Source organism: Sardina pilchardus, chromosome 4, assembly GCF_963854185.1.
Source record: "Sardina pilchardus chromosome 4, fSarPil1.1, whole genome shotgun sequence".
NCBI lineage: Eukaryota > Metazoa > Chordata > Actinopteri > Clupeiformes > Clupeidae > Sardina > Sardina pilchardus.
The window spans coordinates 5,527,725-5,554,931 of record NC_084997.1 but is presented as its reverse complement, the minus strand read 5'-3'; the positions used below and the strand labels follow the sequence as shown (position 1 = coordinate 5,554,931).

The 27,207-nt window shown below is 41.9% G+C and overlaps 1 protein-coding gene across 1 annotated transcript in view; it reads left to right on the top strand.

The window, feature by feature from the left end:
• Positions 1-12,046: 12,046 nt before the first annotated feature.
• Positions 12,047-27,207, top strand: part of ikzf2 (IKAROS family zinc finger 2) — a gene marked incomplete in the record, with an annotated part of 17,414 nt that continues 2,253 nt past the window's right edge. Inside the window, 5 exon segments of the mRNA XM_062533374.1 lie at positions 12,047-12,175; positions 14,634-14,682; positions 19,030-19,134; positions 22,999-23,190; positions 24,530-24,697. Of these exon segments, the coding sequence (XP_062389358.1) occupies positions 12,167-12,175; positions 14,634-14,682; positions 19,030-19,134; positions 22,999-23,190; positions 24,530-24,697 (523 nt within the window).

The following is a 27,207-nucleotide window of genomic DNA, read 5'->3' as shown; positions in this document are numbered from 1 at the left end:
CAGAGCAAAGGACACAGGTTTCTCAACTGCCCACGGTTCTTGTTTGGTTGCATGGGTTTAACTTTTTTTTTTCTTTTTAAAAAAAATAAATGGGGGCTGGATGGCGTCTGTTGTCGAGGGGTGTGTTGGAACACAAAGCTGTGGTTTGGAACGTGGTCTGTGTACAGGCGGCAGGTGTTCAGCCTGTGCACTGAACTTCGTACACTGCTGCAGAGGGCTTTGGGGTCTTTTGACTCAACATTATTTTATTTTATTGAAATCACTGAAACTACTGTTCATCCATAATTTCAATGATTGGAACAAAAACATATAATTATGCTTAATTTAAGCGTATGATGGCTGACAACTAAACACCAATGTTTCTATTGAAATTGAAGTATACCTACTTTTGTTTAGTAAAAGCTACAATGCAGACCTTGCTTCTCCAATCCACAATTAGTCCATAAGTATTAATAAAGTAAGGATGGTAACTGAAATATGCTTTATTTAACAGCAACAAACTGACTTGTATTGTAGTAAAACCAAAGTGACTCTTTTATCTCCTTTGAATGACCTGTGCTACCCAAATGATTTTGAAGATAATACATAATAAAATAAAGAAAGAATAATTGCAACAAAAAAAAAACACTGGACCTGTTTCACTGACATTTAATCATATATTGTAAGTATTTAAAGTATTGCATCAGAAGATGTGTACACTCAGTTTTCGTTTATCCAGTAACACTGTACTTTCAATCAAAAATCTTTGCTGGAGATGGTACGAGATAACCTTAGTGTAGGAGGCACACGATGACTCAAGTCTATACCAACTGAAAACCCAACCCTCTCTCTTATCTCCATGGCTAGACAAGTGCACCCACCTTCCAGAAACACTGCGTGCCTACTTCTTTGAAAAGTGTTACCCTCTCATTTCCCTGTAGGATTTCCAGTAACCATGAGTCTCGGGCCCATCTTAAATTTGAACAAAATTACAACAATTATGACCACAGGTACTGTGACATTTCAACTCAGATTGAGTCACCATCAAGCACCCATTGTATGAACAGCTGTGGCCAGGCTGGAAAAGTAGTCATCCAAATTTTTTTATGCAAAAGTACACAATAGATTTTCATTTAACAGAGCACATAAAGAAATTCCATTTCATTCTCTAGTGAAAGAAACAGTGCTGAGGTCATCTGGGGATGACATGGGCTGTAACCAATCTAATTCACAATGCTGGTGGGCAGACACATGGAGCATGGTGTCCTTGGGCCTGTGTGAGCTCAGTGTCACAGTATGGGACAAATGAGATTTCATTAAACCCGCTCTCTTTTAACAACTGAGTATGGGTAAGTACTTTTTCACTTCATTACAGACTGACTTAAAAAAAGGAAGTGTTAGACATTCCTCTGTCTATACATGTACCAGTTTGTCTGATCTTCTGTAAACTGCCTAAACATGTTTTGCATATGAATGAATAGTGTGACAGTCATTTCATGAAATTGAGTCGGAATACAATTGGCATCATAAAGAACACTGACACCTACTGTGGTAGATCGTCTGCTGGGTTGTAGAGTGAGAATCTAATCAGAGGTCACAGAAAAGAGAAACAAATTACAAAGGCATCTTCTGATGCAATATGGCATACTTTGAGAAACTATCCTCCTCTGTATTAGAAGCTATACCTCTGATATTTGTAGTTAATTCTTCAGTGCTTCAATACACTGTTTTATTTACCTGCCTACCTATCTACAGTATCTACCTACTTACGTACCTACCCGCCTACCTACCTCATTTAGAATGCCCAGGAACAACAGTTAATGACCAACTAGGATCGATGGCAACTGATTCCAGCCCAGGCCTGTTCTGATTTATTCCAGTGGGCCCGTGCCACATCAGGGTCAGATCCAAGCCACATCTCTTCCAAAACTCGCTGCTCTCGGAACAAGCCACGGTAGCCATACCCATTTGGGAAATGTCTTTTGGCAGGTACTAAGGTCTGTAAGCGCTCAAAGTTTCCCTGAAGCCTTGGAGAGCAGAGATTCTGTTTCAGCCAGAAACAAGATGACACTGTTGTTGTCAGGATATTGCCATCTGCTCTCCACGGAGTGACTGATAACTGCAAAGGCAGAGTTCCTCCGTTGCAGTGGGAGATGTGGGGTTGATGAGTTTCGGAGTTGGAGGTATGCTCACGTTCACACAATCAGGTCATGGATCCCACCCTGGTTGCCGAAACCCAGACCCTACCCCAGAGACTCTATTTTAAACATAGTCATTACAGGGGAATGGAATAAAAAAGGAGCAATCTCCTGAGTGACAAATTTCCTTGACAGACTTGAAATGAATGAGAATGGTTTGCCCTTCATTAGAGGAGCTGCCCTTGAAAGATGGTGTTCATCAATATCATTTTTACTTTGCTGCCAGGGCACAGTTCTGCATAAAGTTGTGTAGGAGGCTGTCATGATTATCAATCTTTGGAAAACAGCAGATAGATTTCAAAGCATAAGGAATGTAAGGTTGAGGAAGTACTATTGGACTATTAGATATGGACATGACATTCAAGGCCTGTGCAGTTATTTTCTTTGATTTAGAACTGATGGTGAGAACGTGATACACAAAAAGTGATGTGTGTGTGTGTATGTGTGTTTGTTTGTTTGTTTGTTTGTTTGTTTGTGTGTCTGTGATTGTCTTCATCTTGATTACCTCATTATCTCAAAGAGTAAGGTTGCCAAGTAATATTGGTATGGTAGCCACTTTCTAAAGGAATAGTACATGCCCAATCAGTGTCACATAGACCTGCTTTCTTTGTGAGATGGGATAGAAAACCTAATAGTCCTGATCCTCACTGTTCTCACAGCTTTAATTTGGGTCTTCAACTAAACAGTATTGAGAGCAGTTGCTAACACCACAGCAGACATTAGCATAGCAGCCTGTTTAATGTCGGTGGTGTGGGAGGACACCAAACACGTGTGTCTCGGCTCAGTCTCATCAGGTTATGTGAATAACTCTTGTCCCCAGAATCTCTCAAGCTGTGAAATACAATGCGGCCACCCCCATCTCTCCCTCCATCTTGTGTCTGATTAAGCTATGCAGTGGCAGCGGCGAGAGGATGAATGCCTTGGCACGCCTCTATAAGTCTCGCCTGTGCGCCCCGTCCTCGTCTCTGGCCCTGATGAGAGAGAGGGACCTGCTTCATCAGCATGCATAAGGACCCCATTCATCAGGGCTCACCCAGAGTCATGGCGAAAACACTCCTGCTTCTAGGCTGTGCTACAGCCATAGCAGAATTTTAATGTGTTTGGCATACATGAAGGACAAATGGAACATCAGTGGGAGAATAATGCAGCCAAATTGCATTACTGAAAGTAGAAATATCGGTTGGATTAGAATGACTATAGAGGAGTAGTTTGCAAGCATTTCAACTTTCTATATTTTGTCAAACACTGTATGCCACAGACAGTCTGTTTACAGTCTGTGATTAAAGTTTACTATAACTGACGTGAATCAATTTACTGTCAGATTGCATGTGTGAACTCTGTGCCCTCTCACTCACATTCTCAATGTTGACTCACGGCTCAGTCACTGTGTCATGTATGACTGAAGCATGGAAAAAACAGATGCCACCTAGTGTGGAGTGGATCTTGGGTGGATAGTGGTCAGTGTTTTGAAAGGTCCAACACTGCCATCTAGCAGTGTCAGCATCACATGGAATGCATTCCTTATTATCCTCTTGATGATGGTGACAATGATGATAACTATAGTTTGGGGTTGTTGTTGTTGTTGTTGTTGTTTTGAAACAAATGATTTTGTTTGTAGCTGTGGCAGCAGAACAAACATTCACTTTGTGTGATCAAGTGAGACCCATCACATCACAGAGATAGTGATGTGTTCCAACAATTTAGTTACTTTGCTCATTTTCAGTCACCAGCTCTCTACACCCAAATACAAAAAGGAAATGACTTTGACATGTGCAGCAGACATTGTCTGTTTAACATTACACTTTTTATTCATTGCAATGAATGAGAAATTCCCTCAAAAACTGTCTGTAAATTAGATGCTTTCTGTGGGAAATAAATGTAAATCTTGATTGAAACATCAGAACAAGTGTAAACTTTCATTCTTATTAGCACAAGATATTGGTTAGTCTTTCAGAAGGAAATGGCACTCTCCTTCAAAACATTTTGGGTTATTTCCCATCTTTGCGATGAAAACATTTCCTGTCAAAAAAAGTGCAGTGCAGTCACGGGCTGCATTGACAGCTGTAGCGTGATCTGCATGATTGCACGTTCGCTGAGTGCCAACGTCCTCAATCCTTCGCAAAAATGTTGCACAAATATCCAGCACCAAGTGCTCTGACCCAAACGTGGGTGTTTGCCATCGTTTTCACTTGAGGTTTTCAGTAGTCGCTCTCTTGCTTCTGAGCAGAAAGTGTTAATGACGCATGCTGTTTTGTGTATGCATGGAAGAGTGTTATGAGAGGAAGCTCCTTTGCTCATGAGGATGATGGTTTTGGTGGTTTTGACCTTTTCTATATCTCTAATTGTTGTCTCTTAGTTGCATGCTACCACAGTGTGCAAAGTATCATACTAGCATCAGCTCCTTCACTTTACCATGCATTCTTTAGTTGCAAAGCATTACTCTGAAGAGTAAAGATGAAATACTTTTAACAGTATACTGTACGTCTCATATGAGGGGTTTCACTTAAAATCTGCAGAGGGTTTGCAAGACCATACAGTTGACAAGGTTGAGTAAACTGCGTCTCAGAAGTTATGTACTGCTGCATTGTAACATTGTCTATATAAAAAATGTAAACTCAAATTAATGTAATCCAACTATTAGACAACCATCTTAAAACCAAGAAAATGGAGAAGTGATTCAGATATTTTAGCTATGCTTTCTTCTTTTTCTTCATGTAGAGTACAATTATTGCTAAGTATAAATGGAATTCTAACATCATTGACTTATATGGTTAAACAAGTTTTTCGTTCTAAATTAAAAAACATTTAAAGCACTGCAAACAATCCTCTGTGATGTCTGAGCGTTAATTAAAATAATAGAATCCATGCAAAAGAGACGGTAATTTCTCATGACATATATTCAAATTAATTTCATATATTTTATGAGATGAGTGCCAGTATTGTCATCTGTGGAATAAGCGCTCTTATTATGCACACATGAAACGTGGTGGGCATGAAACCTCACTAGGGAGTAGAACGTTTTTTTGTGGTACATCGGCTCACGGGCCCCTAATTTGAATGCTGGGTAAAGTGCAAACGGCATCATCTGCTGTGAGACATCTTTAGCTGACCCACTAATGTCTGTGCTTAGGATCTTCTTCGTGGTATTATATGCAAGCCGAATTAGTATAGTTTTGTGAACTTTAGCTAGACTTTAGATTTTGCCCAGAGTCACATCAACCTAGCCAATAATTGCCCATTTATGGTGTAACACCTGGTGAAAGATGTAAATGCACTAATTAGCCACCTCAATCGTCAATATCTTGTGGTGAGAAGGTGTGAACCGCACAACATTTCACACATACAGTATGCCAACCACTAGATGCAAGTTTTGTAAAATTCTGTCCATATTTTTTATTTTTTTATTAAGAAGCACTTCAGTTATGATTATGGTAATTTGGGGTGCTTACACACATTTTATTAAATGCTATGGAGGGTGCTTCAACCGACATTTTTCACTATGAAGACATATACATTCACACGTGTGCGCACACACACACACACACACACACACACACACACACACACACACACACACTCAGGTATCAAGAGATGACAGTGGATCCTGGGGTCCTTACAACGTGCATGAAGTAAGCCCCACTGACTCCTGGGTTGACTATTGATATAACATAAAAGGCCCTGTAGCAATTCACAAAGGGACACACATGGCCCTTTTCCACTACGGGGTAAAACACAGGTGTCTGGGGTTAATCCTCTGACCTTTCCTCCATGATTGAGGCCGATTGAGTTCTGGAGTAGGGCAGAATCCGGGCTAGACTGAGGACTTTGTGAAGAAAAACAACGTACAGAGATACACAAACTTTGCCTATAGACACAGCTTCTTACAATGTTGACTTGTGACTTGTTTAGGTATCCTTGTCATTCATTTGTTGCTAAGCATTGCTAGCTAATGTCCACGATGTTACAACTCTCTATGGAAACAGACCAGGGCCAGCCCCAGTCCTTAATGGAAAAGGGCCAATTGACCCCAAGTCTGAATGTCTAATTATTGTAGACATATGTACAGACAGATGTAAGCTTTGCATTTTAAGTGGGGTCCTTGAATGTCTACAGTGTGTGACAGGGGCTCTGCAATGAATTTTAAACTCCCTGAGAGATTTTCACCTGGTGAAATAGTACAATCTGGGTCTCTTTCCATGGCAGTTAAAATGATCATTCATGATGTTTTCGGTACAGTACCTTGCAAATAGAGGGGCAGCATAATTGGTTTCTAGAATGGTTGTAGTGTGCAAGGTCCTACAAGTAAGTACACAGTATAGTTAGTCACTTGCTGCTTGTGTCGAAGTGGGGGCCAGGTATGTAAGACAGGTGTCACATAAATATCAAATAAAGTTGGTTAATTTGCCATTATAAACAGTATAAACAAATTAATGGTAAACCTTACAGCTCTTCAAGACACTGTAGGTGACCAGGTACTTTTTCGATAGGCCTACAACCAGAGAATGTAATAAGGGGTCTGGTACAACAGTAAATCACATACACTTATCTGCCGTCTTGGTTTTGCACTGAAATGACACTCACGTAAATGGGTGGGAAAAGACCGCCTTCTGATATTTAACAACAGGCTATGGATTTTAATAAATATATATTGATGTAGCTGCTAAACCACATGAACTTAACTAATTTGGAACTCGCAACTCGCTCTTCACTAGGTGCGTTGCAATGTTTAATTAACGTTCTTTAAGACATTCTTCTCCAAATGATTTGCCAAATGGATTGCCAAATGGATAGGCAAAAAGACTTTGCAATTATGTTTTCAAATCCCTTTTTAAAATGAGAGTATTAATTGATAATTTAATAAGATTTACCCAATACTTAAATATTGTTTATAATGGCAAATTAACCTACTCTATTTGACATTTAAGTGACACCTGTGGTCATCCATAGCAGGGAGGCTCTTATGCCCAGAGGTCCTTGATTTTACAATCCATCTATATATCATCTATGCACACACACACGCGCATGCACACGCACACACACACACACACACACACACACACACACACACACACACACACACACACACACATACTGTACACACACACACACACACACATTGTGCACAAGTTAGTGTAGACTCACACACACTGTACACATGCACATCTGCATTTATGCAGAAACATAAGCTCTTTTCCAAAATGCTATAAATCCATTTTTGAAAACATGAATAAGGCATGTTATGTAATTGTGTATTTCAGGTTATATCAATAAAAATACAGATGTTTTGTTTTGACTGAGTAAAGATAAATCAAGTAAACATAACCCAGTTACAGTTCCACTGAATTACTTGGAAAACAACATTTTAAAAAATGATTTATGAAAATTCATTAAAATGGTGGACAGCGTTTTGGAAAGGAACTTCATATATAATGACATCCATTAGCGTGTCATAAAAATACGCATTCACCGTTGAGGTTTGGGGCAGAGCTATAATGGCCTGTCCATTGCTGGCATGTGCCAATCATTGGGGTGCCCGTGTTTTTGTCACTCAGGGAGTGCTCTGTGGTTGGCTGTCTCAATGAGATCCGCTATTATGTTAATCGTATGCCAACCACAGGCAATCTCGGAATTACGACGCATATTGAGAAATCATGCAGAGTTATTGTCTCAAAGTCCATTCTATAGGTTTGGTTTATTCTGAATAATAGGTCTTTTGAGTTGGAATTGTGTATTAGCAAAGTGAAATGTTTAATAGAATGAGTCAACAGAACTACAGGATATTTAGAGCTTCACATTCCCAGGGCTGAACTGAAGTTGACGAAAACCATAAAGACTAGCAGTGAAAAAACTGTGGCTAGTGTGATGCCAGTGGTCACCTGGGCCCAGGGGCGACAGGGGAAATTAGCATTTGTGTTAGGGAGGCTGATGTGGATAACTGCCATGATAGAGAGGATATTCTGTCTATTATGGGGCAAAATGAGTGAATTCTTCAGTGGAACAGAACAACAGCATATAAAGGGAAAAGAGAATCCAAGGCACTGTTCTTTTGAAAAAAGAATATAAAATGTCATTTTAATGACTATATCATGAATTAAAACTTCAAAAACAAGAGAGCTGAGGGTGTTAAAATAAGAGGCATGTTGGACAACAGTAAAACAAAACAACAGCAGACTTTGTCTTGAGATTAAACCCAAATGCAGCACGAGTAAAGCTCAGTTCAGCCAATAGGTCCGTCTGTGTATTCATGAGGTCAGGATGTACAGTATGATGGAATGAAATTAGGTAACCTATTGCCCTTCTGCAGTAGGGCACCTGTCAAAATGTACCAGAATACTGGAAATTATACTCAATTGAAAACATTATCGGGGTGGAACCCTAGACCCACGCTAAAATGTCCCACCCGCATTTTGAATACTTCCTACGCCCATGGTCAGAACTAGCATCTTTCTATGACAAAAACAGCAACCCAGGCACTCCAGATAAGTGACAATGGAAGGAAGCATTTAGAACCTTTCCCTCGTTTCCCTTGTTGTAAACAAGCTACATTTGCCTCAGACACTGCTGGAGCAGCTACTGTATGCCTCTCAATCCAGCCAATTTAAGCTCTCAACAACAGTTAAATGAGGAGGCAAAACGTTGTTCCTTGCAAAAAGTATATCCCAACTGAGATGATACCCACACTACCATTCATCTGATTATGTTTTGATAAACCTGGTCTGATGTCACAAAACAGATGCTAGTGATATTTTCCTCCAACAAGATGAATGACAACCTCCTGATAGGTCTGCAGACCATTTATGCTGTATTGTGAGTGCACTTAATGTGAACTTGCCAACAGCTCGATTTGAATATGTTAACTTACAAATGGTCTGTATTTGTCGTTTTTTATTAATATCATCATAGAGACGTTTGACTGATGAAACAGGGCGCAAAATGGTCATGGAAACCCCATACAGGTGGTCTGCTGTTTAAGCTGAAGCCATGGAATAAAGAAGAGAGAGAGAGAGCGAGCGAGAGAGAGAGAGAGAGAGAGAGAGTAACCTGGAGAGAAGAGGGGGTTGTAGAGGGAGGGGTTGCTTAACGGTTTCTCCTCCACTTCAAACAGTGCGTGTGAGTGGTGGAAACTTGGTGGAGCGCATAAGCGATTGCCATTGATGGGGACCACACTGCGTATCAAGGGTTGATGGTGTAAAGTAAACAGACACGTAAGCAATGAGTGTGAGGAGATGCCATTCAGCAACACAACTCTGTGACCCAGAAAATATATAACACACCTGTGATATTTTGGGTCTTTCGGCTTTGAATTAACTTTGACATAGCCCTCATTTTTTAAATACCAATGTACAGTACAGTGCTTAAAGCATTGAAAAGGTGTGACTAAATTGGACGAGTTCTACTAGATTTCTTTCATTCACTAAATCTTGATACTGCACAGGTTTCACAGAAACTTTGACATATAATGGAAATGACATATAATGTGTCATAGGATCAATGAAAACAAGCAACTGTAAACTATAGGACAGGGGTAACAATGCACCAAAAAAACGTGAGAAACACCTTATGACTGATCTCTTTCTGTGTTTTGTAGTGATTCTACCAGAAAAAAAGAAAAGTTGCATCACTGATGGGTATCAGTCATCATGATGTTTTGTTTTTAAATTGAGCTTATGCAGCATGGTATCTGGTTTTGAACACAGTAACATGGTGTACAAGCCCAGGTGTTTTGAGAACATGCCATTGTTGATGTTTGTTGATACCAGCTTACAGTAGATCTATGTAAGGTGAGGGAAAAACAGTTGACTGTTCTTTGTTTTGATCTAAAAAGAAGCACCATTTTCTATTCATCCCTAAGAAGATGCTCCTTTAGCTCTGACTACACAAGCTACTGTGACTGGGTATCTTCCTGTCCCCAATACCTAATTTGACCAATAGAATTCAAACAAGGACTTTTTCCTCCAAGTTGTATCTTGTTGAAGAACATATTTTTACTTGGGTATTTTACGGCCCAGGACTGTTTTGAGGATCCCCTTATAACCGTAACAATTAAGCATACATTTGTATTCTCTGAAGCTGTGGCCAGGTCCACTATCCCGTGTTTTCTGGCAGGTGGGTAACTTTTGTCAATTTTGGGTTTTGCATCGCTTGTCATTATGAACTAGCTCAAACATTTCTATACATTCAGCAACTAGATAGGTGACAAATAAGTAAAGCTATAAGCAGCAGTAGGATTGGTTCTTGATGACCTGAGTGAAGTTTTTCAAGTTAAACATTAATGTGGATGGGAGCAAATAGACACAATTTGCTTATTTTATCGTGAAAAGGTGTGTCATCTGTAATATGTTTTTTTGTTTTGTTTTTTTTTAAACAATGAACCTCAACTTTATCATATATAGAGCAAATTATTTTACAGACCCCTCAGCTATGGGCCGTGGACCCCAAGGGGTCCCCAAACCCCACATCGAGAACCGCTGATCTAATCAAATGATTTACTGTAATGCACTTTTTGTCAAATTCAGAAAATTGCTCCTAGAGGTACAGTATGTCTGCCCATTGTGTATGTGCTAGACCTTTTACCAGAAATGTGTACTTTTTCAGTATGAAATGAGACATCATGTGTTTGTGTAAGAGTAAGTAGCTGTCTGTCTGTCTGTCTCTATCTCTCTCTCTCTCTCTGTGTGTGTGTGTGTGTGTGTGTGTGTGTGTGTGTGTGTTGGAGAGAGATCATATGTGTTTAAGTTAAAGTTAAACCATGACAAATGCTATTTTGGTATTTTAGCCATTCTAACAAGATGACCTGTATTGGTTCCAAGTAGGTCATGTAAGATTTGCCATTTAGTGACCACAAGAGGGAGTCTTACAGAATAACCTCACTTACCTGTAAAACAATGGCACTCATGAAATTGACATTTGGTGCCTGTCTGATAAAACAAGGGATGTAACCTATTGAATGACATTTTCAACATGTGTTTTCAGCATAAAAAACTTAAAGGGTTCAGTTAATATTTCTTACTCTTAGAAAGTGTTTTGCAATTGCGTTTACAGAAGAATCCTCTGTGGTTATTCTCGAGAACTATAGGCTACTGTACGTCGGAGAACCTGAGGTAACAGACCCCAAGGCCTCTACACTGCGACATTGCACTCTTCTGCACTTGTTGCACATTTTAGGAGGGAACACCCTTCTTGATGGTGTGTGCAGAATGAGCTATTTAAGACTTACTGATGTATCTTACATCTTACATGTTATATAATAACAATAATAGGTCGTTGTCTCTCTGTCCATACTGTATGGGGCATTGGACGAATGTACAAAAGTAGGCTATTGGCTATCAGAAGTGGTGTAATATTCAGTATTACATTAAACTCGTAAAATAAATGTCATTAACAATGTTCAGCGACGGTAACATCAACCTTTAAGTCCAGCAATCGATTGCCGAATGCAGATATTAGGCTATAGCTTTCGCTGAGGGATCCGTTTCTCTGCGCTAGACCAAGTTACCAGAATAGCCTTCTGCCTGGCTTCTCTGCCTGCTATGCCTTCGAAGATGGAGGAAGTAAACGAAGGAAAAACTGCAGCAGTTAAATACGTTACAGTTCAGCTTTACACAGCAGTGCTGGCGAGTGTGCAAAATGCTTGAGATGTCTCGCGCTAAAGTGACAACCGGGAAGGTTCCATCCCAGCGTTGAGGTAAAACAAACGTGCAAACAATAAAACAAGAATTAATACACGGCAATGTGGGAATTACCACTATAAACGAAAATAGTTTTCTCAAGTAAATAATGATTCGAGGATACGCGAAGTCTTTATTTAACTGACACAAGTAGCCTAACCCTAAAGCACGTAAAACGGGACTGCAGCATCGTGTCAGCTTTACAGACAAGTGCGTCGATAAATGACTTGCGCTCTCAAGTGACAGGTGAAGAAATGCTTATCGGATCACTTGTTGCTACAGAAGGATTGCAGTGGTGGATACAAAGTTGAGACTGCGGCAATGCGCATTGTAAGTACAAATCTTCCATTTTATCCTTCAGACCTTGGAACTATTTATCTTTGCTGAAATTATTTGGTGGATTTGGAGGGGAACAAATTGATACCCTGGCATCTTATGGTAACCAATCTATGTTCATGACGCTAAAGAGCTATTAACCATGTTAAGTCAATTAATCCTGGTGTTACATAAAATGGCTGTAGTTAGGGTAGGTTGAATATGATCGTTGAGTCTACCATTGTATCGACCTATGAACCAACTGATGAAATCCCAACTCCTTTTCTCTGCTGCAAATAGGCAGGTCCCCTCTCCCTTACTTTGCCTAATTCCTAGGAACCGGTGGATCAGGTTTATTATTTTTCTTCCATTTTCCTAGATTGTTTCGGTGGTGTCGTCAACTGACCGTCTTGGGATCACTACTGAGTTCCCTCACAAGACATTTTCTGAAGAATAGATTAAACTGAGGGCATTCTCTGTTGAAGTAGTCTACACGCAACAGGTGTGGGGTCGTATGTGAGGTGGAAAAGTTGATGGGCTCGCGCAAAGGAAGTATAGACGTAGGCTACTCCAGGAGCAAACGTGTTCCTTAACTCTTTTTGTCTACTTTTGGTGCAAAGTCTCCTCCTATCGCTCCCTGTAGAGACGAGCTTGAAACTCTTGCGTCGTTCATATTATCTGAACCTTTCTATAGGAAGCCAAAAATATCTAGGATCATACGAAGCATCCCTCGAGGTTTTCACTCGTCCATTTAACTCGAATTAGAGGGGCCGCTCAACAGTTAGCCCTTCAGGGGACCCGTACAGGTAAAGACAGTTCAACAGTTCATTTAACAACTCTTGCCATCTGTTTGTCTTTTGTATACAGTCATTAAGAGATTCATATGCTAAGTTCTTCATTTCTGTCTCTCTCATTCTCTCGGTGTATTTCCCTCCTAAGTGTGTGTGCATTCAAGATAACTTACAAAAGATGTTGTCCAATACCTCAGCAAACTTAGGCCTATAGGCCACTTTATGGGTAGTGTTCACACAGCTGGTTAATTAAGCCAAATCTGTGTTTTCACAAATACCCTATTATTGTTTTATGGTAGTAAAATCTTGTGACAAAAAGGGTTTACATAGCCTGTCTAAGGTCGAGCTGTCTTCTACCAACAGAACTCAGCCGTAAGTCCTATCTAAATTAACTCATCACAGCATGTGGATGCTGCCCTTTTTGACAGTTGTTTGTGTCATTTTGATGTCGATAACCAACATTCATTTGTCAGATTCATCTGTCAGCTCTTGACAATATTGGCTGCTGAATATTAAAATCATGTCATGTAGGTGTTCTGATAATTCCTTAAACACTGATATCCACTCTGTACCGAATATTACATTATTGCCAGGAAGTCAGAACTTTGATACAACCAAACATACTGTGTGCAAGAAAGCTTTTGAATTTCAGGTGGATCTGTTTTATCCCCCCCTACAAATTTGCTTAAATAAAAAACTGTAAACGATTTTCAATGACCTCACACTAGAAATACTTCTTTAAGTGTAGCCTACAGTATGTGTCATCAAAATGTATGAATTGGAATTGGTTGAATATTAGATGCAAGTCTGAATTGTTGGTGTAGGCCTACTATTTCACACAAGCTACTTCATTGAAAAAGATACCTCAGGAATAATAGCGAGTGACATTTGCCTTTGCATTTCCAGGCCATACGTAAATGAGTAATTTTATGAAATGTGAAGTTACTGTATGTCCTTGCTGAGTATAAGAAATGGTAGTCCCATGCGCCCAACCTGGTACTCCTTTGACTCGGGTTACTACTGACATGTCACTACTGCTGTTCTGGTTGTTATCTTTCATGTTACAGTGCATCCTTTTCACAGGACCTGAAATAACCATATCAAGAAACAGGACCATGTATCTATGTATCGCTTGAATCATGATTTGGTTGCTATATGTGTTACTTCTCTTACATTCTACGCATTTTTTTGAGGAACAAGGCACTTGACAGCACTTGAGAGCTCAGTTCAGTTCAATAGCGGCTAATTGTCTTGGTGACGTTTTGTTTCAAATGGCAAAGTCAAATGTTGATACTGTTTAATTATTCTTTGTGAAAGAAGATGTATGTTAAAGAAGATTTTATGTTGTGATCAGTAATAAGCAAAACAAACAGATATAATATAATCTCAATTGATTATTTGGGTATTATACCCGATCTTCATTCCTGATTCTCAGTCAGTAATATGATGATAATTTGTAGTGTGCGAATAAATTCAAACTCACATTTTGCAGTGAAACGTGTTTGACTTATGACGTCATAGCAATTGTCTTCAGTTTAGCAACTTTGCTTTTATTGATCTGTGGAAGTGAACGTATGGTTGGGTGAAGATGTTTGAGGGTGGTTAGCAAATATGGTCTCATTTTCAAGGGGCCCAGTGTCAGAAGTACGACTCTAAAGGGATGTCTTCCTTTCTTTCCACAGTCCTGCCCAATGACTATGGAGACGGAGACATCAGATGGATATCTTGCTAGTAAGTTCCTATTTTCATTTTCATATGTTCCAATGTTCCTAATGAATTGCTTCAGAACCTTTATCTCTGATATGCAGGCATAGTAGTTGAAACGTATTAGTGGTTCAGGCAGTTGGGATGTGCTCATTTGATTTCCAAGTAAACACAAGTAAATTCTTTACTCATTTCCTTTTTAGTTTTATTCATTTTTTCTCTTAAATACTCCAGCAGATGTATATCTTCCACCCTTGTTTAGGAGGAACTACAATACTTCCTTTTTTTCCAATACACATCACTGGCATAAAATTGTACTGTAATGTTATGAGTTGGCTCCCACCTTGATAATCAATAGTAAGTGGCAATAATAGATGGACAAAGATTCATGATGTAGTATTGTGAAATGTACCTTGGAAGCCCAGTGAAGTGATAGTGTAGTAGTTGGATATAGTGATATGTTAAGTGGCAGCCACAGAGAAAATCAATATAGTCATGGTTACAGTATGAAGCTTTTATCATGTCAAGTTGAAAAAAAAAATGAAGTGGATTCAGCGTATGAATTGTGCTGTATGGACATGTGAGAGTGGTTTCTTAACATTGAATTTGCAGTCCTTAGTATAGTTACATTTACATGGTGTGATTACTGTTGTGTACTCATCAAGCACATTCTCCTTTATGGTCATGGTTGGTGAATATGATGTGATTTTAATACACTCTAGCCATACTTGTAAGTATACTGTACTTGAGGGAACCATTAGGGAAGGGTGGCTGAATTAGTTCTTTAAGTGTAATTTTGACTTACACATACGTATGCATATTTTTCTGTGCAACTAACTTATTGTGTAATATTGTATTGTATACGTGAACTTAAAATATTCCTCAAAACATTTCTTTCCAATTAAGCTGGAAAAAACAGATACTTAGAAATCAACCGTTTGAAAGAGTGTGAAGTGGTGTGCATAATGTGGAACATCTCGGTGCAGTTGATTGCCTTGCTGCACTGCTGTGATAGGAGAAGAGGCACATGTTGCACTCCAATCCTGCAAATGACTGTAGTATACTCTTGGCTTCCCTAGAGATTTCTTATCTGGATAGTGCTACAGTACCAGGTGCTTTGTGGTACCTTCCCGGCCGTTTGCTCCCCCGCATATTCCCTCAGATGGAACATGCTGATAAAACAGCTTTCTTTTCAAAATTCTTGCAGGTGTCTTGGAATTTATGTATTTATTTATTTATTTATTTATTTATTTATTTCAGGAGAACCCACAATTGACAAACCAACAACATTTTAATCATTTTGATTAGAAAATACAATTGCTAGCATACTAGAGTGGGCTTGAAGTGTGTGTGCGTGTGTGTATGTGTGTGTGTGTGTGTGTGTGTAATGCCGTGTTTTGCAACAATCCTTTATTTTCTTTATTTCTGACTATATCTGGGATGACTTGCATGACCAAAAGACATATACGTATGTTTTGGACACCTTGCAGTGTAGATCACATTGATTGTGTGTGTGAATATGCCGATTGTTCTCTATTCGCCCAACATTTCCACATGTTAGCAGCACAGCGCAGCTCCTCTGCTTGGTGACTCGGCCTCCCCCTGTACTGTGCAGAGTGCCTGGGCCTGACATGAACTCTCCATTTTTATCCAGTGTCATGTTCAAGTTCCTGTGACCTTATTTGTACAGTACAATTTAAACCTATACTAGTGTGCTTGACCAAGAATGCTGAATTGTGTTCAAGCACGGAGACTGCTCTGTAGTTTGTATTTGATACAGAGGGATAATCTGGAGGTGTGGGGCCTGACAGGAAAAACCTGATTTGGACTCCAATGTTGTGTTCTCAACATGCCACAACCAATCGGTGTCTTGTCAAGGAAAATCCCGTAGAAAGCAGTTTCCTACAGTTCTCAATCCAGCCATTGCATCGACTTTTTTAATCTCCTCCAGACCTTTCACTGGTCAATATCTGATAAATCTGTGCACTTCATGGTGAATTTGCAAACCGAAAAAAATGGAGACTAAAATTATCTGTCATGAAATACTGTCAGTGTTGGTAACAGGAAACATTGAAGATAATATAGATAGAGTTTAAAATAGAAGAAAAAAGTGTTATAGTATCTTTCCTTTTCTCTTTCTCTCTCTCTCTCTCTGTCTCTCTCTCTCTATTTTGGCCACCAACGCATGGAAACATGGGTTTCAAGTTGTATCCAGTCTCTGGCTGGTGTCCATATTGACTCAGTCCTGGAGCAGAGTGAATCATCTTGATTCTTACTCAGCAGTCTCCAGGGTCAGACCCATAGTCACTCCTGTAGTCTCCGTCGGGCCTACGAGTTCTCAGCCTGCATCAGCATGGGGGCAGTGGATTTCTCAATATTATCCGGATGCCGTGCTTCGCGCCCGGCTCTTATCAGAGCTGCAGTCAGTCAACTGAGTTGAGGAGATGGAGACAGGCGAACAACAAAGTAGGTGTAATGACTGGAACCCCACGGAGAGGTAGACTGAGAAAAGCGCACAGAAAGAGAGAGGGAGAGGTGTCAAACTGGAGCGTGTGTGTACGGTCTGTTCCATACAGACATCTGTGTCCAAGTCCCTCACTGCTTATGTTGTTGGGCTTCTCACAGATACTATGACTGTATGTTTTTCTCTTTTTTGTGATATCAATAAAGTGCATTTGAAAAGGGCTAGAGGGGATTAGAACCAGCGAAAGAGACAAAGAGGGGGTGAGAAAGAGAGAGACCATAATCTATAACACCTTCTGCTGGGAGTGAAAGAAAAAACAGAAAGTCTATTTTTGTTTCACTCTGCTAGCAGAAACTGAAAAGTGCATTTGATTTGTGAAAGCAGCCAGGGCCTCTGCAGCAATACACGGGGCCTCAGAGCCATGTGCTGGCTCTGGCCTTGGTTGAGGTGTAGCGCTGTTATGGAAAATCCTCCCTTCCGATGTCATTCAAATTGGAGACGCCGCTAGTGTCCCGTTTCCAGGGGATGGCTGGTCACCTGAGATTTCCCTCAACCCCGGCTCAGTAACCGGACACGGGCTCTGGGATTGTGTCATTGACGGCGTCTCCTGGTGAGCCTCACTCACTGGCTGACAGGCCCTGTCACGCGCCACGAGTGCAGAGAAAGCCGACTCGCGTTGTCTGCAACCGCTTAAATCTTTTTTGCGTTCATTAAATTCTGAAAACAGCCGTGTTCATGTTTCAGCCACCTTTCAACATTTGGGGTTGTAGGTCACAGTCTCTTTCATTTTTACAATGCACAGCACAATTAGTTTGAAAGACAAAATAACAGAATCAGAAAAGCTGTGAATGCAGTCAGTGAGACACGGTTGCATAGACTTATTTGTGGACTTGTGGAGAGCACACATACTCTGAGGAATGACTGACCACAACAGCACGGTCTGATAATTGCACAATCTGTAAACATTTGCTGCCATTTTTAATGTAGCTTCTCAGCCGCAGATAGTGGGCTTGAAGAAATAGGTTTTCATTTCAATAGTGTGGGGAGAGTGGATGCTAAGGCTTGCAGTGTTTTGAGTTGCGGAACTTGGCAGGAGATGGAGACCTGTTCTACAAGTGATCCTATGGGATGTGAAACCTCCTTAGCGGGGGTACACGGCTGTTGCCGGGTGCTTTGTGTGGCCGGCTCTGAAGGGGTCAGATGGTAATGGGATAAGGGAGGAAGGGATTGCTCTCCCCGAGTGGACACAGCAGCACCAGATCATGTCCCTGCGTCGGCCGAGTGCTGAGAGACGAGGAAATCCAATCTGAATCGGGAGGATGTGGCTGAAAGCCCACGAGAGTCCAGCACTCGAGAGACTGGAACATACAGTATGCCGCTACTGGAGCATACGCCGCCACTGGCCGCTGTAGCTTCGCAAGGCCACTTGTGTGATACAAATTCATCTGTTTGGGGTTGGATGGCAAGTGGGGAATGAGCTGTCTTTGGATATATTGTTTGTATTGCACTCTTGGGATGTTAAGGCAACCCAGGATATTATCAATAGCTTCATTCTCTAATAGTAATGTATTTCCAGAGCAGCTCTGTCTCTCTCCATATCTCTCTTGCTCTCTCTCTTCTCTCTTTCTGTCTTTCTATCTGTTTGCATGCTTCTGTTTTTCCTTGTCCTTGTCTTCTACCTTTTCTTCCCCTTCCTCTCTTTTCTCTCTTAAGCAGACACAGTGACATGCATTTTTCTGACATTTTTCTGCAACAAATGCTTTGCTTATACTTGAATGGACTTGAGACTGTGAAACCTTACTGTCTTAGACATTTTTATGTTGAAAAGAAGCTATTGTGGAGCACGCTGTCTTGAACACGACCTGAATGAAGTTGACGTCCTTGGAACTTTGTTGCTGTCTGTCTCCTAGGTAACGGAAACTGCTCTCCCAGGAAGGAGAACCCGAGAATGCTGGTGGACCTGTCAACCAGCACACCTAATGGGCAACATTCCCAAAGTCCTGTGTCACCCACTGGTAAGTACTGCTCTCTATGACCAAATCCGCCCTCCCCACACAATACCTAGATTGAATGTGATCTTACACACACACACACGCATACACACACACACACATACACACACACACACACACACACCACATAAAACACACTCTCTCTCTCTCACACACACACAGACACACACAAACACGCACAAGCATGTACGCACCACATATAACACACACACACAAACACATACTGTACACATACACACACACAGACACGCACACACACATACACTCACACGCACCACATACAACACACTCACTCACTCTCTCTCTCACTCACACACACATACACACACACACACACACACAGACACATGCACGCACTACATAGCCTATAACACATGCCTACACACACACTCACTCACACACAACATACAACACACTCACTCTCTCAAAAGCACACACACATTCACACACCACATACAGTACAACACACTCACTCACACACACACAAACACAGTTCAGAGAATGCCGTGGGTAGTCTTGTAAGATATCCTTCAACAGAAAACTTGAAAGGACTGATGGTTTTGAGGGCAGACATGTCATCATGAAGTGGCATACTGAGAAAAGGGAAGCAACATGTGGAAATCGGCCATGATCCTGGAGATTGTAGATAAGGTTTCTATTAGAACAGGTCATACAGAAGATTAAGAAATACACTCCACTGTTTCAGTTACCATGTTCCCTACTGAGAACACACACATGCACGCACGCTAGCACGCACACACACACATGCATGCATGCACGTACACGCACTCACGTACACGCACGCACCCACACCCACACACACACACACACGCTCAAACACATACACTCACTCACACTCACATGCACAGACACACACACACACAACTCAGTAATCCCATGCAGTGGCCTCGAAGTTTCTGTGGCTAATCAGGTGTCACCAGTAAGACATGTTAACTAAGTTTCTTCTTCCATCCCCCAACCCCATGGTCCCCAAATGAGCAGTGTGTATTAACCCAAATGAGTCATGCCCTGTGACCTGCACCGAACTTTCATTTAACAGTTCAAAGCTGTAAGTGTATCATAATTCAGTTCAGACCTGTTGTTAGTGTGTCTGGTGCCTCATCACAAAAGGACACGATGAGCACAGGGTCTGCAGTTGTGCCTGAATTTGTGTGAAATGCCATCATCAGCGTGTCATTTGCTGATTCCTCACTAATACTAAATGCTTCTGGCTTTGTGGCATGTTCTACCATAAGGACTGGAAGCCCAAAAGGTCTAGCTTGTTGGATTATATACCATTTCTTTCAGCCTGGAGGTCAAGCTTTTGATGAGTCAGTGAGTGCTTTCTCCTTCAGCCCCACGTCGACACAATGCTCTCTGTGCTTTTGGTCGCCCACTTTGATCAAGAGAGGCAAAACAAGGACAAGGATTCTCTCCGCTGTTGTCCTGGCAACCATTTCAGGTTCAATCAGCTGGCCCCACTGAAAGCACTTTATATGCTGTATACCTTGTGGCAGAAGAAGATGAGACATTAATGAAAAAATAACTCCTCGACATACAGAAGTACATGTGTCATTTGGAGAGACAGGGAGATAGAAATGATGAAACCATTGTACAGTATATGTTAGCATTTTGTCATCCAGGTTTGCTTTTAATAGCAGAGTCTATAATTCTATTCCATCGCATGCAGGAAAGATCAGTAAGAAAAGCTTCACTCGCCTTTCTGGATGATTATTGCCGACCTAACCAGCTTAAGTAGCTTTCTGTGGAGGTGTGTTTTTCACTGACTGGAATGTCAGGTTTTTTTCTCCTGGAGGGAATAGTAAGCGACCGGACAGCCACTGACCCTTGTGTGTAGAAGCTGACATCCTGATCATGGGAGATGTCTCACATTCTTGTCATGCTGTGTGTCAAATGGAGCTCAGGCCAGCAGCAGTCCCACAGATGAGTGTGAGGGGCCTGCCTCCAGAGACTCAGGCTGAGGGAGGGGAGCGAGCTGCCACTCTCCGCGCGTCTTTTTCCCTCGCGTGCTCAGACATTGTGGTCTCTGATGGAGAAGAGAACATGCAAACAGGTTCATCTGGATGGCGAGGATGGAAAAGACAGGATCAAATTACACACTCTTGAGTTTTCGAGAGAAGGCATGATTGCATCTAACATTGGTGACACCCTCAGTATAAACAAATACACATTTGGAAATGGCAAAGATCACATTTGGAAGAGCGATATCATATCAATGCACAGCTATATAATACATAGTCTTTACCCACCAGAAGCGTTTTCTATGAGTAGCTATATTCTGATCCTAGAGGAGCATGAAATGTTAAACTGTAATACGGAAAAACTCTTGAGTAATATCTTTGACCAACTTGTCTGCTTACTTAGCAAAGCAAACAATGGAAAGTAAATATTATAACAGCATAATCCTAAACATAATTTGATGTTGTAGCACTAACTTGTCCTGTGCTGAGATTTCATTAGTCTGAGGTTGGATCTGCAGGAAAGAATCCTATGCATAAGAATCCTATGCTATATCTTTGACAACAAGCTGGCTTTCAGCGACAAGAAGTTTGAGCTTGAATGCTGTTTTCTGTATGCTTGAATTCTGTATTCATTCTGTATTAGATTCAAATTTTCAATAGCATATCTCAACTCTTACAGTAACATGTCGCCTTTAGCCTCCATAGCCCATTAGGCTATGAAGCGAATGGGCAGCTAGCAAATGGGATATTGCATCAAGCAGCAAGGACATTGCAGTGCACACACTAGGCTATCATTACAGCTATTACGTTAGGTTGCTGTTGTACCAAACTTTTTCTGTAGGCGTATTTTAAGTGCACCTGTGACTGATTTTAAAAAAGAGAAAACCTTTTGGTGTGAATCATATTCATTGATGTCTCCAGGTCAAACTTTGAGAGTATAGAACAGAATAGCCTGTATATAGTTTAGGAATAGTATTGAGATTCTAAATCTATTTAATATAATGTTAAATCTTGTGAAAAGATATGCTTGCTTTGAGAGGGAGGATTCTAAGCCTCTGAATCACCTAGAGAGCTCTGGCAGCAGCCTTCATTCATGTCAGCTCTTACTTTGGGCCCTATGACAGACAATCATTCTGGGTCCCCCCATCAATATATAGTATTATAGGCTTTTTGGGGGCCCCCTGTCAATGCTTGGCCCTTAGAATCATCCTAACCCCCCACCCCCCCGTTTCAGACTACCATTACCATGAAGTGTACTCTCTACCATCTGTGACGTGTGACTTTCATATGGTTTCAAGGGCACTTTGCTTTTGAAATGTTAATAATAATAATAATAATAATAATAATATCTTGGATTTATATAGCGCCTTTCATAATACCCAAGGTCGCTTAACAAATGAGAGAGGGGGGGGGGGGGTGTTAGGGGTCAAAGGACTAACCCTAACACACATGTTCTCTAATATGTCCAATAAGCTGAATGCCTTCCCCATAGTGTAACTGCATTTTGTCAAATAAAGATGTAGTAACGACAGGTTATTCAAGCATCATGTATTTCTTAATTCTTCTTAATTCTTACTTGAAAAGTAACCCCAGTGTAATACACTGAACGTTGCAAGAAATATACACTCACCTGTAGGCCGTAGGAATGAAAGCCACTGCTCTGTGTAATTGGATTTCTTTACTAATGATTATGTTACCTTTTTTTATTTAAAAATCTACAGTAATTGAGCATCACTTAACACATTGCCTTTTAGAATGAAGAAAAAGAGAAATATTTTGCCCATGGTATAGATGTAGAATAGTCAGGTGTTAGATTGATTGTGTTGTGTTGTGTTTCGTTGATTATCTTTCAACCTTTGCACTTTTATGTCTCACTGACTGACAGAACACACAATCAAGCAAGAGGAGGTGGGGGAGGAGGAGTTGGAGAGGAGGCTTCCTGGCCCAGAGGAGACGGCCCAGAGTGGGGAGGAGGGCTCTGGCCTGGAGGAGCCCATGATGGACAGCCCAAACAATCTCCAGGACATGGGGCCAGCAACAGATGGTCCCAATGATAGCGGCAATCGACTGCCCAATGGTGAGTTACATCTCATAGTAGTGCAACTGTTAGAATCCATACAAATACCAATAAGTGATAAAGTAGCAAAAATCTCAGCAGCATCCTGCAGAATATGATGTTTGATAAACCGATATATGATGACAATGTTTTTTTGATCAATTGGAGTGGTTGTACTTCATTCTTTCTCCTGTTCATGTATACTCCCTTTCTTGGTAAGTTTGGGTGCGGACACGGTAGCTGTTTTGTTGAGCACAATAGGTCAGGCCAGGAATCATTCTCAAGGAAAGCATCCTAGGAATCCCCCGCAACCAGTTCCCAAACCCTTTTCTGACGCTTCGGCTGTGCACTGCTTGTCACTATGCCAAGATCATATTTCACTTTTCCAAATGGCTTTGGAAAGAGACCTAGGTGGATCTGCAAACAAACAACTCAAACGTACCATAGTAACAAAAGGGATACAACACAGTGTGTTCTTCACACCCATCTAGTCATACATATGTGTTTTTTTGTCAGGTAGAATGAGTGTACGTATACTGTTGAGAACAGTAAAGAGTATCGTAGAGAAATGAAGATGGAAATGGAACATACAATGTGTGGTGCCCTTTGACTGTTGCTGCATATCAGATGAGCAGTTAAACAGGCAGACCAGATTCTCTGATTCACATTCATTTATGGCGCCCAGCAAACGGTCGACTACAAAAAGGCGTCGAGCTCAGACTAAATACAGCTCTCCTGCCTGGTCTCATGTACAGAAACAAAGTGACCTATGGCCTTGCTAAGGGCTGAGCCTAACAGTGGAAACAGTCCATGTGGTAAGCCAGGCTCTGCAAAAAAACGCAGGCAGGCCGAGAGGAGTGCGATCTGTCACCTCCTCACCACACTATAGACACCATCCTTTATTTGAGGCTCTCGCTCTCAAACTACTTATTTAGAACAGCCCAGTGTACAAGCTAGCGTGGCCTTAGCGACCACTCCCTCCCCCCTCCCCTCCAGCCCACTCTGGGCGCACACACACACACACACACACACACACACACACACGCTAAGACAGACACACACACACACACTCGCAGACCTGTAGTCGATAGCATTTATTTACTGCAGTCGTGGTGTGTGATGGAGAGGAGGGACAGCTGGCCGGCTCCAGACAGAGCAGAGAAAGGCGCCGAGGGTTTGGCAGAACTGCCGCACTGATGCAGTGTGGGCCGCTGTGCGCGGGGGACTGTGTGGCCCGGCGGCAGGCCTGCTGTGCGCTCGTGTGCTGGATGCCGCTGTTCACCGTGCCCTAACTAACGGCCTCGCTCTGCCCCCCCAACCCCCCCCCCCCCCCCCCCCCCCCCCCTCTCGCTGTGTGCAGGAGAGAGACCCTTCCAGTGCAGCCAATGCGGCGTGTCCTTCACTCAGAAGGGGAACCTGCTGAGGCACATCAAGCTGCACACGGGCGAGAAGCCCTTCAAGTGCCCCTTCTGCAACTACGCCTGCCGCCGCCGCGACGCCCTTACCGGACACCTGCGCACGCACTCAGGTCAGTCCCCTAATGCCGCTCATGGGCCTCTCCTCGCCTCTCCTGTCAGCGCTGCTCTTGCTGTCCTCAGCTCTCCTCAGAACTCGGCACACACTTAGCACATGGCATTAGTGAGCACTATTATGTTGACCTATGGGGACTAATTGCATGTAGTGTTTTTTTTTCTTCTTCTTCATGCGGAGAAGATTCCCCCCCCATGCTTACACTTCCTTTGTGCAAGAATAAGGGGCTTTTGCAGACACCCTTGTGTGCTTTTGTGGTTAGGCCACTCAGGACGCGCTGTTCCTCTACCCAGCTAGGCTTGCGCTCCACCAAAGGAAATGCTCTCTCTGTCAACCAAAGGGAAATGCTATCTTTGTGAAGAAGCGGCTCGGTCTCCATAACCCACTTTCATATCAGTCCATCTTCAGTGGTGTTGTTCCCCAGAGTTTGAGATCCGGGTCATGTGATAGTCAGGTCTGTCTGCCTCAGACAGGGTCCCTAAGCATCGCCACATTTGGGCACTTATATTGTTTAGGGCAGTGGTGAAGGGGTCAGAAAATTGGGTTGCAGTCACAACGTGTTTTTTTGGTTTGGTTTGTTTGCTTGCTTGTGTTGCTATGTCCAATTTTCAGGTAATTGAAACTGGAGGCCACTTTAATCATTGATGGCCTGACAACAGTTGAATTTACTAAAAGTATTTTGTCGCATGCTGTTGTCCTTCTTTCACTTGTCTTCCTTAAGATAGCTCTGTCAGCCAAGCTTAGCCGTTACAAGTTCCCCATAAGCAAAAAAAGGAATTACTCTTCTGGTAATCAGGTCATCATGATAAGAGCTCCCGATGACGACACATACCTGCACATCTACAGATGACTTTAAGAATGTGTGTGTGTGTGTGTGTGTGTGTCTGTGTGTGTGTGTGTGTGTGTGTGTGTGTGTGTGTGTGTGTGTGGTGTGTGTGTGTGTGTGTGTGTGTGTGTGTGTGTGTGTGTGTGTGTGTGTGTGTGTGTGTGACGTGTGTGTGTGTGTGTGTGTGTGTGTGTGTGTGTGTGTGTGTCAACTTAAAGGACAACTTATTTATCCCTCATATGAGTCTGTCTGCTGGCCACATATGCAGAGTTGGGATGTTGGGAACTAGAGCCGGTCTGCTATGGTCTTGCACAGCAGCCCTCTTTGCTGTGTCCTACTCGCCTGATAGAGGGCTGGACAGACACGCACACTTGCCCTGCGTGAAAAGGCATCGCAATTTGATGCTATTTTCAGCCTCGCGGGCTGATGGTTTCTTGTTGACAGTTTTCTAAGGTGACTCAGAATTTGATACACAACAGATCTGGCACTGAACTCTATTTTTAGTTTTTATCACTGCATGTAAACACAGAACATTCATATGAGCATTTATAAAGCTGGTATTTTAGGTATTTTGTAGTTCACAAGCTCTTTTCTACTGGGTTCACTTAATTGGGCCATGTTCAGGAATAGTAATTCTAATACTAAATTGTATCCTAATGCTTATACTAAATTGTGTGGATGTGTGTAGTTGTGTGCTTGTGCATGCTTTGTTTGTGTGTGTGTGTGTGTGTGTGTGTGTGTGTGTGTGTGTGTGTGTGTGTGTGTGTGTGTGTGTGTGTGTGTGTGTGTGTGTGTGTGTGTGTGTGTGTGTGTGTGTGTGCCTCTGTGTGTCTGTGTCTGTGTCTGTGTGTGTGCATGTTTGATGAGATGATGCCACCAATGACAGTTTGCAGGTGCAGAGATCACTGGAGCAAACGCTTCTCTTTTTAGTGTTTATTTCCATTTGGGGTGTGCGTTTCTGAAGCGTTGACAATGGAATCACTTTTATACATGACATCATTGTAACGATATGATTGGTCACCGTGGTCAGATTACGCTACTACTCAAATCTCACTCCGCCTCCTCATCAGACATATGAAAGTGGTACCAAATGAGAACCATTGCTAATGGTTTCTTACTCATTGGCTCTCCCTGAAGCTCAGCGTTTCCAATACACTCAACCACTGGTGCACCGCAGTCTTAGTCAATCCAAACATGGTCAATTCCTGCTGAGACATCAGAACTTCGAATGAGTCAGTAGACATACAGCAAGAAATATTAATTGAATGATTTAGGTGGAAGTATTTTTTTTCTCACAAAGATGGCACAATGCCTCACATGTGAGAGGTCACCTCTCTGAGTCTGATGTCGTAGTCTCACTTTCACAGGGTGCATCAGACTGAAAGTGCACAGGGCCTTTGAAGACTGTGGCTGAAGTGTAGTTGGCACTCTTTACAGGCAATCCTGTGGCCCAGACTTCTCATGTGCTGCTGTGTGCTCGGGATCTCATACACTGAGACGACTGTGAGTCAGGCCAGCTCCTCTAAACAGGTAGTAGCACCGTCAGCTGGAGTGGGGATAGCACAAACTGAGCTGGAGTTCTAGGAGATGACATTTTCATTCTCTGAAAGATGTGTAAAGTTCTGTTGGTGTGTGTGTGTGTGCAGTTGATTACGTGATGGCCTCGTAGGGCGATCCTCGAT